This window comes from Perca flavescens, chromosome 12, assembly GCF_004354835.1.
Source record: "Perca flavescens isolate YP-PL-M2 chromosome 12, PFLA_1.0, whole genome shotgun sequence".
Lineage (NCBI taxonomy): Eukaryota > Metazoa > Chordata > Actinopteri > Perciformes > Percidae > Perca > Perca flavescens.
This window is the reverse complement of record NC_041342.1, coordinates 23,273,337-23,286,860: the sequence shown is the minus strand read 5'-3', so window position 1 is coordinate 23,286,860 and position 13,524 is coordinate 23,273,337. Positions and strand designations below refer to the sequence as shown.

Here is a 13,524-nt window from a genome sequence, read left to right as displayed (position 1 = left end):
TCCTAAATCAAAGATAATAACAATTCAGAGACACAACTCCATCCATCCATCCATCCATCTTCGTCCGCTTATCCGGTGTCGGGTCGCGGGGGGAGCAGCTCCAGCAGGGGACCCCAAACTTCCCTTTCCCGAGCAACATTAACCAGCTCCGACTGGGGATCGGCGTTCCCAGGCCAGGTTGGAGATATAATCCCTCCACCTAGTCCTGGATCTTCCCGAGGCCTCCTCCCAGCTGGGCGTGCCTGGAACACCTCCCTAGGGGGCGCCCAGGGGCATCCTTACCAGATGCCCGAACCACCTCAACTGGCTCCTTTCGACGCAAAGGAGCAGCGGGCTCTCTCCGAGCTCCTCACGGATGACTGAGCTTCTCACCCTATCTCTAAGGGAGACGCCAGCCACCCTCCTGAGGAAACCCATTTCGCCGCTTGTACCCTGGATCTCGTTCTTTCGGTCATGACCCAGCCTTCATGACCATAGGTGAGGGTAGGGCGAAAACTGACCCGGTAGATCGAGAGCTTTGCCTTCTGGCTCAGCTCTCTTTTTCGTCTGGCAACGGTGCGATAGATTGAATGCAATACCGCACCCGCTGCGCCCGATTCTCCGACCAATCTCCCGCTCCATTGTCCCCCTCGCGAACAAAACCCCAAGGTACTTGAACTCCTTCACTTGGGGTAAGGACTCATTCCCTACCTGGAGAAGGCATTCCATCGGTTTCCTGCTGAGAACCATGGCCTCCGATTTAGAGGTGCTGATCCTCATCCCAACCGCTTGACACTCGGTTGCGAACCGATCCAGTGAGTGCTGAAGGTCGCAGGCCGATGATGCCATCAGGACCACATCATCTGCAAAGAGCAGCGATGAGATCCCCAGCCCACCAAACTGCAACCCCTCCCCACCCCCGACTACGCCTCGATATCCTGTCCATAAATATTACAAACAGGATTGGTGACAAAGCGCAGCCCTGGCGGAGGCCAACCCTCACCTGAAACGAGTCCGACTTACTACCGAGAACCCGGACACAGCTCTCACTTTGGTCATACAGAGATTGGATGGCCCTGAGTAGAGACCCCCTCACCCCATACTCCCGCAGCACCTCCCACAGTATCTCCCGGGGGACCCGGTCATACGCCTTCTCCAAATCCACAAAACACATGTAGACCCGGTTGGGCATACTCCCAGGCTCCCTCCAGGATCCTTGCGAGTGAAGAGCTGGTCCGTTGTTCCACGACCAGGACGGAATCCGCATTGTTCCTCCTCAACCCGAGGTTCGACTATCGGCCGAACCCTCCTTTCCAACACCTTGGAGTAGACTTTACCAGGGAGGCTGAGAAGTGTGATACCCCTATAATTGGCACACACCCTCTGGTCCCCCTTTTAAAAAGAGGAACCACCACCCCAGTCTGCCACTCCTTTGGCACCGTCCCAGACTTCCACGCAATGTTGAAGAGGCGTGTCAACCAGGACAACCCCTCCACACCCAGAGCCTTGAGCATTTCTGGACGGATCTCATCAATCCCGGGGCTTTGCCACTGTGTAGTTGTTTGACTACATCAGTGACTTCCGCCTGGGAAATCGGCGACAATCCCCGTTATCCTCCAGCTCTGCCTCTAACATAGAGGGCGTATTAGTCGGATTCAGGAGTTCCTCAAAGTGCTCCCTCCACCGCCCTATTACCTCCTCAGTGGAGGTCAACAGTGTCCCATCCTTACTGTACACAGCTTGGATGGTTCCCCTTCCCCCCCTCCTGAGGTGGCGAACAGTTTTCCAGAAACACTTTGGTGCCGACCGAAAGTCCTTCTCCATGTCTTCTCCAAACTTCTCCCCACACCCGCTGCTTTGCCTCTTTCACGGCAGAGGCTGCAGCCCCTTGGGCCCGCCGGTACCCTGCAACTGCCTCCGGAGTCCTCCGAGATAACATATCCCGGAAGGACTCCTTCTTCAGTCGGACGGCTTCCCTGACCACTGGTGTCCACCACGGTGTTCGTGGGTTACCGCCCCTTGAGGCACCTAAGATCCTAAGACCACAGCTCCTCGCCGCAGCTTCAGCAATGGAAACTTTGAACATTGTCCACTCGGGTTCAATGCCCCAGCCTCCACAGGGATGCACGAAAAGCTCCGCCCGGAGGTGTGAGTTGAAAGTCTGTCGGACAGGGCCTCCTCCAGACGTTCCCAATTTACCCGCACTACACGTTTGGGCTTACCAGGTCTGTCCAGAGTCTTCCCCCACCCCCTGACCCAACTCACCACCAGATGGTGATCGGTTGACAGCTCTGCCCCTCTCTTCACCCGAGTGTCCAAAACATACGGCCTCAGATCAGATGAAACGATTATGAAATCGATCATTGACCTTCGGCCTAGGGTGCTCTGGTACCAGGTACACTTATGAGCATCCCTATGTTCGAACATGGTGTTCGTTATAGACAATCCATGACTAGCACAGAAGTCCAACAACAAACAACCACTCTGGTTTAGATCAGGGAGGCCGTTCCTCCCAATCACGCCTCTCCAGGTGTCTCCATCATTGCCCACGTGTGCGTTGAAGTCCCCCAGCATAACAATGGAGTCCCCCACTGGAGCCCCATGCAGGACTCCAGTCAAGGTCTCCAAGAAGGCCGAATACTCCGAACTCCTGTTTGGTGCATATGCACAAACAACAGTCAGAGTTTTCCCCCCCACAACCCGCAGGCGTAGGGAGGCGACCCTCTCGTCCACCGGGGTAAACTCCAACACAGCGGCGCTCAGCCGGGGGCTTGTGAGTATCCCCACACCCGCCCGGCGCCTCACACCCTGGGCAACTCCGGAGAAGAAAAGAGTCCAACCCCTATCCAGGAGTATGGTTCCAGAACCGAGACTGTGCGGGAGGTAAGCCCCACCAGATCTAACGGTAGCGCTCCACCTCCCGCACCAGTTCCGGCTCCTTCCCCACAGAGAGGTGACGTTCCACGTCCCCAGAGCCAGCGTCTGCCGCCCGGGTCTGGTCCGTCGAGGCCCCTGACCTTCACTGCCACCCATGTGGCATCGCACCCGACCCCAACGGTTCCTCCCACAGGTGGTGGGCCCATGGGCTGGAGAGATGGGAGCCACGTAGCTTGTTCGGGCTGTGCCCGGCCGGGCTCCGTGGCAAACCCGGCCACCAGGCGCTCGCCCGACGAGCCCGCCCGTCTGGGCCTGGCTCCAGGCGGGGCCCCGGGCTTCCTCCGGGCAGGGTCACTCCATCTCTACCTTGCTTCTTCATTGGGGTTTTTGAACCATTCTTTGTCTGGCCCCTCACCTGAGACCACTTTGCCTTGGGAGACCCTACCAGGAGCACAAAGCTCCAGACAACACAGCCCTCAGGTTCACAGAGACACACAAACCTCTCCACCACGATAAGGTGATGGTTCACGGAGATTGTACTGATTGTACAAATACAGTGTACACACACACACACACGCACACACACACACACACACACACACACACACACACACACACACACACACACACACACACACACACACACAGAGAGAACAGCACAATGGAGCAGCTATTGGTTTCCCCTAGTCCAACAGGTTTTACTTCCTGCTCCTTATGTTCATAACAGTCAATGTCAGGGGAAATGAGGTACAGCCACATGATAAGCAATCATTCTGGGCTAAATTTGTGATCTGGGACGTTGCAAAGTGGAGGCAAAACCTCAAACAAACCAGGTGTTGGTACTTTGTTTAGCATTGTGGGCTTAAATGATTCTGGTCCCAGTTTTTCCTGACAACATTAGCTGTCTTATTGCTCTAAAACCGTACATTTCTCAAATACCAGGTTTGGAGTAAAGTCCTTGTAATTTCACTCAATGAACGTACAAATAAAAAGTGTAAGAAAAAAAATAGGAGCGTGTTTCTTTTTTTCTTTTTAGAATGAGTCTTAAATGATTACACTTGGGATCTTCTGTATTTAAATCCTGTGTCCTTCTTTAATTAATTGAATTAGCTTGTACACACCTCATAAGGCTTTTTGGTGCATCAACAGTGCATGCAGACACATATAGGACATTGCACTCAAACTAGTTACCCAACAAAGAGAGGATGAAGTAGAAATCAGTTATCACATTCTCCTGTTTACTTGCCATCCAGCAGGGCCCACTGCCAAACAGACCTCAGCAGTTGGAACATGCTGGCACTCAACTTCACTAACAGATCTTCAACAAAAATGCCTGGACTGCAGATTGTTTCTGGGCTTATAGATGAGAACTATCAGTACAAAACCACACTCCACTGGAGCAAAGATGGAAACCCTCACCCTTATTTTCCACCAGGCGCATCTGCACTGCGTAAATACTAGCTTAATAAACTGTTCTGTAAAATACTTGTAGAGACAATAAAATCTGCAAGTCGGGCAATAAAATGCTCCGCTTCTGAGACCCTCCTGGTGTGGTATGGCCTTAGACTGAAAAAAAGAATGATCACATTAACAGTCTATGGGTATGGCGCGTGGCGGAGGATGAAACAAAATTGGAACGCAGCACAGACGTGCCCAGTGGAGAATCTGAGTCCACATCTGCAAAAGCTCAATCAAATGTGCAGCTACATGGTACACACTAGTGTGTACATGCGTGTGCACACATTTATTCATCTACGCTGACATAAATGCATTGAATAAATGCATTTCATCCTCTCCTTTCATAACTGTGAGTAGAATGACCACACCACTTTAAATTCCATGTAGAGGCTGTGAAGCTTAGTCACAATTCTCCTGCTATGCTTGTTACCATTATGGAGGTCCACTGGTATTTTTTTTTTGTGCTACCAAAGCTATTCAAGTAGGGTCTAGAAATAGGCGGTCATATTATTTAGTAGCAAATGTATCTATCCAATTTGTAACATTATATGTACAAACTGATTGTATAATATGACATGCATGTTTCTCAATAGCCCAAATTATGATGGTCTGAGCTGGGTTTTGATGAGTATTTCTGCTCCTTTGTTGGTCATAGCTGGACCCAAATGGTGTTAAAAGAGTAGTTGGAAATGTTGGGAAATACTCTTATTCGTTGTCTTGCAAAATATTAGATGAGAAAATAGATAACACTTTCATATCTGTCATTTAAATATGAACCTACAGCCTGCAAACAGTTAGCTTAGCTTAGCACAAAGACTGGAAACCGGGTGTAACAGCAAGCCTAGAACTGTCCAAAGGTAACAAAATGTGCCTACCAGCACCTCTGAAGCTCACTAATAAACATATATTGTGTTTGTTTAATACATACATACACTGAAGTGCAAAAATGACAATTCACCATTTTATGGGGGGTTATGTGCCTGACTATGTCTTGGCTGGGAGCAGTTGCCAGGTGACTTCGGTAAGTCGGGCTCCTGGCCAAGGAAACAAACAAAATATAACATGTTAATTAATTAACTTGGTGCTGGAAGTTGGATTTTGTTAACTTTGGTCCATTTTTATTATCTAAGCAAATATGGCTGTATAGCTTCATACTTCACAGACAAATATGAGAGTGGTTTTAATCTTCTCATCTACTTCTGGGCAACAAAGTGAATAATCACAGTTCCCAAACTGTAAAACTATTTTTGAAGTTGATAAATGTGACCATTGATACTAGTTCACAAGCCAAAATGAGCTGATAATCAGGTAAAACAATCTGTTACGGTCAGACCAGTTAGCTGCTTCCAAGATAACCAGCTTGGCTGATTTAGGCTCCTTTGTCATCCCGTATGACCTCATCCCAGTCAAATAATACAAATCAATAAACCATATAGCACAGTCATACATTTGCATACATGGTGAGTAATACCCAAGGGCTGGGGACCTCCACAATGGCAGCGAGAGTGTGTTACATCACCTGAAAGCCCACTACAAATGAGAAGAGTGACATTGTGCATCTCTGTTGAGTCCTCTTTTCTCTTTCAGAGCTAGGCCTGTTAAACAGACTCAGTTTGACTGGAGTGTAATTAGACTTCACAGGCAGTCCTGGAAGTTGACAGGAGGCACTGTGGGAATCCGTGATGGGCAGAGGGGGATTAAACAGTATTTTAAACAGTGTGTGACGTTTTCAAATTCCCGTTGCCATGGTCACTCCTTGCCCGCGAGGTACGACCCGTCTCACTGGATTCTTCCTCGTCGTCTGCATCGAGCTGTTCATCTTTCTTCTTGATGTAACGCTCATAGAGCACCATAATGACGCCCATCAGCCAGGCCGACACGGTGCCAGCAGCAAAGATGACAAAGCCGATGACGACAAAGAAAAGGTAGTCCCAGGAGCCCAGAGTCTGGTGACATAACGTCCGTAGCTGGATACCCACCTCTCCCAGACGACGGCCCTGCATATCAGCAGGTGAGCCACACACCGTCTGACCCTCATCTGTCACACAGACACACGTCAGGAAGGAATGATTCAGGATTAGTCATAGCTCAAATGATTACATCAACTTGTTTGGTTTGGAAATATAATGTAAAAATTGTTACACTGAAGTGCACTGGAGGCAAATAATTTTTTCTCTTTTTTTTACATAAAGATTACAAGCTGGTGGTGTTATAACAAACACATCACTCAACATCATGCAGCATATTGAGTCAGCTTGTCCTGGACTGCATAAGCAGAGTTAGCATTTTCAGGCTCTTAATACACATAAAAATCCAAGAAAATCTTTGTCTATAAAAAAATGCTATTGTTTAGTACAGGATAACCACATGCATACAGAATCAACTGTAAAGCCCCTGGAAAGTTAGTTTAAAATCGTAATTTTTTCCCCGATAACATTACATAGTCATTACTAAATAAGCAACAATCAAAATTAGAGGAAAAAAACCACCCTTAATTGTTATTATTTATTAAGTTAATACTCAAAAGCTAATCTGCTTCATCAGGTCTTTGATTGACACTGATGGTAACATAACCTGATTGGTACTGACATCACCTTGTTCCAACAGAGCCCCGCCCCCCTCAAACCAGTGAGAAAACCAAGAACAAAAACACAAACACAGAAATCTTTCATGTGAAATAACTAAAACTATAATATAGGACAAAACTTTATGTAGGACCCCATCACTCAGGGTAAGAAGTTGATTGAGAAAATATATTTTCAGTGCCTTTAAAGCTCCATTGTGTACTTTTTTGAGTTGATTCTTAGCAAAAAAAAAACTTTGTTCTTTCACAAATATGTGCTCATTCAGGTGTAATTACTTCCACCAACTGATCAAAGTATTCTCGTATGTGTAGAATCTGCCATTCAGAATCATTCAGAATACATACGAGCGAGTCGCTCAAATGACAGCAGCCATGTTGCGCCTCCATCTTTAAAATACATTAGCCAAAGAGGGACATACCTCCGCCTTTCGCGCTTTTACACTCAGTGGCACCGTGACAAAGGCCAGGGAGCGGGATGACATGTAACGGAGTCGCCAAGGAAGTTAAAAAGAGAGTTAAAATGACAACCAACAGGCAAAGCAAGAAGACCAAAGTTAATATTGGAGTGGCTTTTCCAAAATGGAAAGAGCTCATAAGGAGCAAGGATTTTAAAAGGGACACCGAAGTTGCCTGCTTTCTTCTCAAAAGGTAATTTTGCCTATTTGTGTAAATTCAAAGTTTTATAGTTGCTTGGCTAACTATAGCATGGTTGTACGTAATGCTAGAACGACGTCTAGGATACTTTTCCTCTATCATCATTTAAAGGATCCTTTGATGTTTGAGCCATAACAAAATGCAGTGACTTAGCAAAGAAAATACACATATGGTATTTAACAGAGCAGCCTGTTAAATAATTCATATTTTACGTTATACGGTTTTGCATAACATTTGTAAATGGCAGCAAACTGAGCTGAAGATGCCCATGAAATTATCAGGCACACACAGCCACACTAGCATAACAACGTTGCCTTCTTTATCAGAAAACTACAAGGGTTTAGCAGCTTCACGTTTACTAGAGTCTTGAGTTGGTGCAGCATCGAATGAAAAAAAAAAAAAAATCATGGATGAATTATTCAAACTCCTTTCTCCCCCACAGGATTAGATAAGGTTTCCCATCATCAGGCACCGGGTATGACTAGGACTAAGACCTAGCTGAAATCCACAAATCCCTATATAGAAAAAAAAAAGAGTTCCTTCTCATTCAGAAAACTAGAGTAGATGAATACAATTTTACAAAAGCCCATCAGTCAAATACGCCACATGATGGATGTTGCTGTGCAGCAGCTGAGAGGACTTTTTTTCTGAAAATAATCCTGAAGACTGGCTAAGTCTTTTATTACCGTGAGCAGAAACACAACACAACATCTCCATACGACCACTGTTTCTAATTGGCTTCTGTTTTTAAAAGCTTTTGTGCAAGGGGGAAGTTCCACTGGGAGAGATCAAAAGACTTGGAAGTTTCTGCATAGGGAACAGTTTTCTGTTACCCTATTTCTACACTAACAATACTGAAATATGCATCCTTATTTTGGTGGCATATTTTGTCTATGAAATTAAATGTGGTTTGTGTGCACAAATGTAGACCTAATGAATAGCCTACAGGAACGTTTGTAAAATCTGCTTTGACTCTCTGCACACTGCAAGATATTTTGGGAAAAGGTGAACCATGATGGAATAATTGTATAATTATTGTAAAACCTTACACAAATAATTCATTATTATTGTAATGGTGATATAGAAATGGTGTTGTTGTTTTTCTTACCTTCTGAGATTCTGATGTTATTTGGTATAGAATTATATTATGTTTCACTGATTTGAGTTTTTTCCATAGACTGTTAATATTATATACAGTCTATGGTTTTTTCATACAACTGAATTGTCAATGTTTAGGTTTGGTCAAGTTTGCATACAACAACCACGAAGTGGCACTAGTTACCTATCACTTTAACCTAACTTAACTCTTTTAAATTTCAACTGTTTCACCTGTTTATCCTGTCTTAGCTAATCATTTTAACTGTTTAGGCCTATCTATTACTTTTAGATAACTGTGTCAACCAAACCATTTATCAAACACTTTTAACCAACTATTTTAACTTTATAATCCATTCATTATAGATAATTATATCAACTGTTTGTACATTACTTTTGGCTAATCATTTCAAATGTGGATCTCCTTTTAGCTGACTATCAAATAACTATTTCCAAATTCTCTGCCAGCTTGCTAAATAGTTTTTATGCACTCTCAGTAGCAACACGTGGTGTTAAGGTGTTTTTAGTGACTCAGGCTGGTGGGAGGTGTGATTTGAGAGGGTTCATGCTGTAGCTTTCAATCAAATCACTTGATACGTTAACTTGGGATGACAGAAATGTACTTTTCACCTAATATTTTATTAATTCGATGCATAAATCTCCATTCTTATCCTCAGACAAGCTCTTCTGTGGCTCACAGATCTGAAAGCTGAAGAAGCAGTCAGCCTCTCTAAGCTCTCTACCACAGAGAATTCAAAGAATACTCTGATCCTCTCAAAGGCTGCTGCTGTGCACTGTTCACACAATATGCTGTTAGACTATGACAAACACACAAACCATGCATGCACACATGCACACTCCGTCTAAACATATATACATGGACAACCCCCTCCACGAGGCTTAACTTTCCCATCTTCTATCCCTGTCCTTGCAGTCTGCTTGTGTGTGTGTGTGTGTGTGTGTGTGTGTGTGTGTGTGTGTGTGTGTGTGTGTGTGTGTGTGTGTGTGTGTGTGTGTGTGTGTGTGGCTGTCAGCTAGGAAGGAACCCCTTTTGGCTTCACCCCCCTTTCCCACTTTCCACCCAAAGTGACTAGCATCAAAGAAGAGGGCTTTCCCTCCCTCCTTCCCCCATCCACACGCTGCTCTATTTCTAGACACTCTCCTTATATAACAGCTGAAAGCGTGATAATCTAGCCAGGAAGGCGAGACAGAGGAGAATCTGTTGGTTCCTTCCTGTGGCTTTCTCTCTTGCTCACTCGCTTGCTATTGATGTGTTTCCCTAAACCGAGGAGACAAGCGAGCAGTGTTGCATGAACCAGGTGAGACCCAGACGGGACTCTTAACAGGCCTTCGGAGACAGAGCTCGCAGCTGAAACATGGTTGTCTCCAAAATGTTATCCTTCTCTTTCCCCACTAAAGCATTAAAAGTGTGCTTCATCTGTGTTTGTGTGTCTATATGCGTGAAGCAGTAATTGTGTATCGGTGTGTATGACTTTCCACATGCTTTAGGAGACTAAGCTTAGGAGAGGATAAGGTATTGCCTGTGCTGTCTGCTTGAAAGAGATGAACAGACCGTGTGTATACATAACAGAGGTAGAGAATGTGTGAGTATCTATGTGTTTGCCTTCTCCCTTGCTGGCAGCTGTCACTGGAAGAGGCTCCTCTCCAAATTAAGCAAGACAAAATGGAATGAGCAGCAGGAAAATAGGACAGCTCTTGCAGGACTTGTTTTGGACTCGGCCTAAGCAGCACAGGGACCATGGTGAACTATAGTATGTGTGTGTTGTGTGTGGGAGAGAGAAGCAGGGGATGCCTTTTCAGTAAGCGTGGCGAATGTATTATAGCTATGGTGTCAGAATTATGACTGGCTTCTTGCTCAGTAAGACACATTATAAATAGCAGCTGGCCTTTTGCATAGTGACACATCCACACCAAAGCATTAGAATAATAACTCAAGTAAGAAAGATTGTTGAACATCAGACACATCTATCAGCTTGACAGTAATGAAACAAAGGTGGGGATCGATATTTGATGGTGCAACTATGATCCATTATTCACATCTACAGCACAATATGGATGGCTGGATAAAATAGGGATTGATTTGTCATTTCAAGATAAAAGACGCTCTTGTTTTCCTCCCCAACCTCAAAAACAGACAGCTGAATTAATGAACACAGTTGTCAGGAGAGAAATCTAATGGCTCCCTGCCTCCGATCTTCTTACACCCTCTTTGCTATTTGATAGTCTGAATGCTGTCATGCTCGACCGCTGTCACCTGCGTCTCATCCCACTGAAAGCTGAGAAAGGGGTGAACATGGCAGACTTCTCCAAACTGCACGGTGGTTACATATGTGTATGTACGGTACATATGCGACAACGTATTTTGTATGACACACTTGTATCTGCCACAGTGTAACAGTATTGTGGGTGATGATGACATGGTGTTATCGGTTGCATGTGCTAAAAGGTGCAGACGTGCAAGATTGTTAGTGTGCAAGTCATAACTTCCTTGAAGGTGTCTGATGGAGACTTTTACTGCCATTTTGTAATAAAATCACTTACTATTATTTTTTTTTTTACATCAAGTTATTTTTTAACTCATCCTTTTTCCTCATTTATATGTTTAATTAGTACAATAAGCAAAACATATTTTTTTTGTTTGTTAAAAATCACTGGCTGATATTATGTCATGCGGGAGGAGGATAAACAGCACAGCTGTAGCTACCAACCACTGCCTGCCCTGTGTTTTACTGCTAATTGAATTGAAACTGTGGGAGCACTAAAGCACAATATCAAGTGACATTTTAAGGTTGGTCGTGCTTTATTTTGTCATTTTAAGGCCTTGTCAAAATCTAGTTTTAAGACCTTTATTATTCCGGTTTTGCTCATATTTGTTTCATATTCTAAAATTGAAGGTTTAAAACATTAGTAAATGATTTATCAACCATTAACATTGATAAATAACATAACCATTAATTACAAATTATAAACCCTTTATAAAGGGTGCATTATCAGAAAGTGGTAACAATTGTATATCTGCTTTCTCTTACATAATAAGACGTTCCCAATAATATTCAACGCTGCGTTTCTTGTATGGAAGATGCTAGATAAAAGAAGTTTTTATCTTTTCATGGGATGCAGGCCGATTACTGAGGGTAGCCACCAGCAAAAGGTCAATAGTTTACACGGGCATTACCTCTATTTAATAATAACTGGAGCAGCAGTCCAAATGATTGGCTCTCTGGGGCCTATCCACTTAGGAAAAAGCAACAGTAAAAGGTCATGTTTTGCCACGTTATACTGTATGACATTATAAAATAGAATTTTGATACAACCTTGGAACTTGAAGCCCTCCAGGTGGACCCACAGACATAGGTCCTCGTTGTCGCACTCGCAGCTCCACGGGTTCCCGCTGAGCCCCACCGAGCGCAGCGCGGGCAGCGCGATCAGGGAGGTGATGTTGACCACCGTCAGGTTGTTCCGACTCACATCCAGCACCTGGAGGTTCGCGTTTTCCGCGAAGGCGTCCGGGTGAATCTCCGAGAGCCCCGGGTTGTCCGTCATCCTCAGCATCACCAGGCTCGCCAAGGGGCCGAACGTCCTGTCCTCGATCCGGATCAAGGTGTTGAAGGAGAGGTCCAGGTAGGCCAGCTTCCGTAGATTCCCAAACGTGGACTCGGATATCTCCGTAAGGGAATTGTTGCTGCAGTCCAGGTACACCAGATCGGAGAGGTAGTTGAGCGCGAGCGGCGGCAGCTCCACTATGCGGTTGTTGGAGATGATGAGCTGCCGCGTGGCCAGCGGCAAGTTGACCGGGAAGGTAGTCAGGTGCTGCCCAGCGCATTGAACCACCAGCTGGTCATCACACACACACCTGTCCGGGCAGCCCGTAGACAGCACCGGGGATGTGATCACCCCCGCGGTGAGGAGGAGCAGGACTATGAGCCGCAAGGGTTGCGCGCTTGGCTGCGGGGCAAGACGCATGACACCGCCGAGGGCTTCATCCACCCCGTCTGGAGAGAGTCAGACGCGGTCACATTCTTCATTGATACATCCTCCGCACCAAGTTGTTTGTCTCGGAAATGATTCCCACAGAGGTCAAAGCGAACGCGTGCCCGTGGCAACCTCTTGCGCGTAATGTCTCAGTTCATCCTGTCCTTGGATCTGGATCCAGTGCGCATTCACTGTCTGGAACTTGACAACCAGATGCCTTCATGCTGTTTCAAAGTTGATTGATGTATCGGGTTTCTTCCATCAGAAAACAGCTATTCACACATTGTAAACGCTCACAACGTCCTCTATGCTGGGTTGCTTGAAATGATCACGCTCAGTTGTTCCACTACATGTTTGTCATCGTTCTCCGAAACCGAATCCGATGAAATGAGGGGGGCGCACTGAACTGCGCGCGGTTGAGGGGGAGGGGGTCTAGTGATCTCACCCTTTGGAGTGAGCTAGAGCGAGAGGGGATGCTCTGGGCAGCAGAGCTAATGGAAGTAAAAAAAAACAAAGAGTCCAGAAAATTGTATTCCATGCATTTTTGGAACCCACTGTAATAAAGGTGACCCACAATGCTCCAGCTGCAGGCACAGTGATCACCATAAAAAAACATGTATGTGTATGTAAACATCTGTTTGTGGGCATATGTGTTGGATTTTGTTTTTAGCTGGCCTCAGGTGTGTGTGTGTGTGTGTGTGTGTGTGTGTGTGTGTGTGTGTGTGTGTGTGTGTGTGTGTGTGTGTGTGTGTGTGTGTGTGTGTGTGTGTGTGTGTGTGTGTGTGTGTGTGTGTGTGTGTGGAGGTGGAACAAAAAGCAGGCACCTTCTACCTGGGACCCATATTGTGGTCGGATCACTTGGTTTTTTTAGGCTTTGTGAACAA

At 45.7% G+C, this 13,524-nt stretch overlaps 1 protein-coding gene across 1 annotated transcript; it reads right to left on the bottom strand.

Moving 5' to 3' along the window:
• Window positions 1-3,489: 3,489 nt before the first annotated feature.
• On the bottom strand, window positions 3,490-13,001 carry LOC114565473 (leucine-rich repeat-containing protein 52). The gene is made up of 2 exons (XM_028593538.1): window positions 11,983-13,001; window positions 3,490-6,352 (listed from the first exon to the last, which is right to left on the bottom strand). The coding sequence occupies exons 1-2, from the start codon at window positions 12,629-12,631 to the stop codon at window positions 6,024-6,026; spliced, it is 978 nt and encodes a 325-aa protein (XP_028449339.1). The 5' UTR covers window positions 12,632-13,001; the 3' UTR covers window positions 3,490-6,023.
• Between the last annotated feature and the right edge of the window lie 523 nt (window positions 13,002-13,524).

What these genes read in the sequence shown, in the direction of transcription:
- LOC114565473 (XM_028593538.1), bottom strand. Translation starts at nt 12,631, where the DNA reads ATGCGTCTTGCCCCGCAGCCAAGCGCGCAACCCTTGCGGCTCATAGTC. An exon ending in GGAGGGCTTCAAGTTCCAAG is followed by an intron (nt 6,353 to 11,982) that starts GTTGTATCAAAA and finishes TCTGTGTGACAG; the next exon opens with ATGAGGGTCAGACGGTGTGT.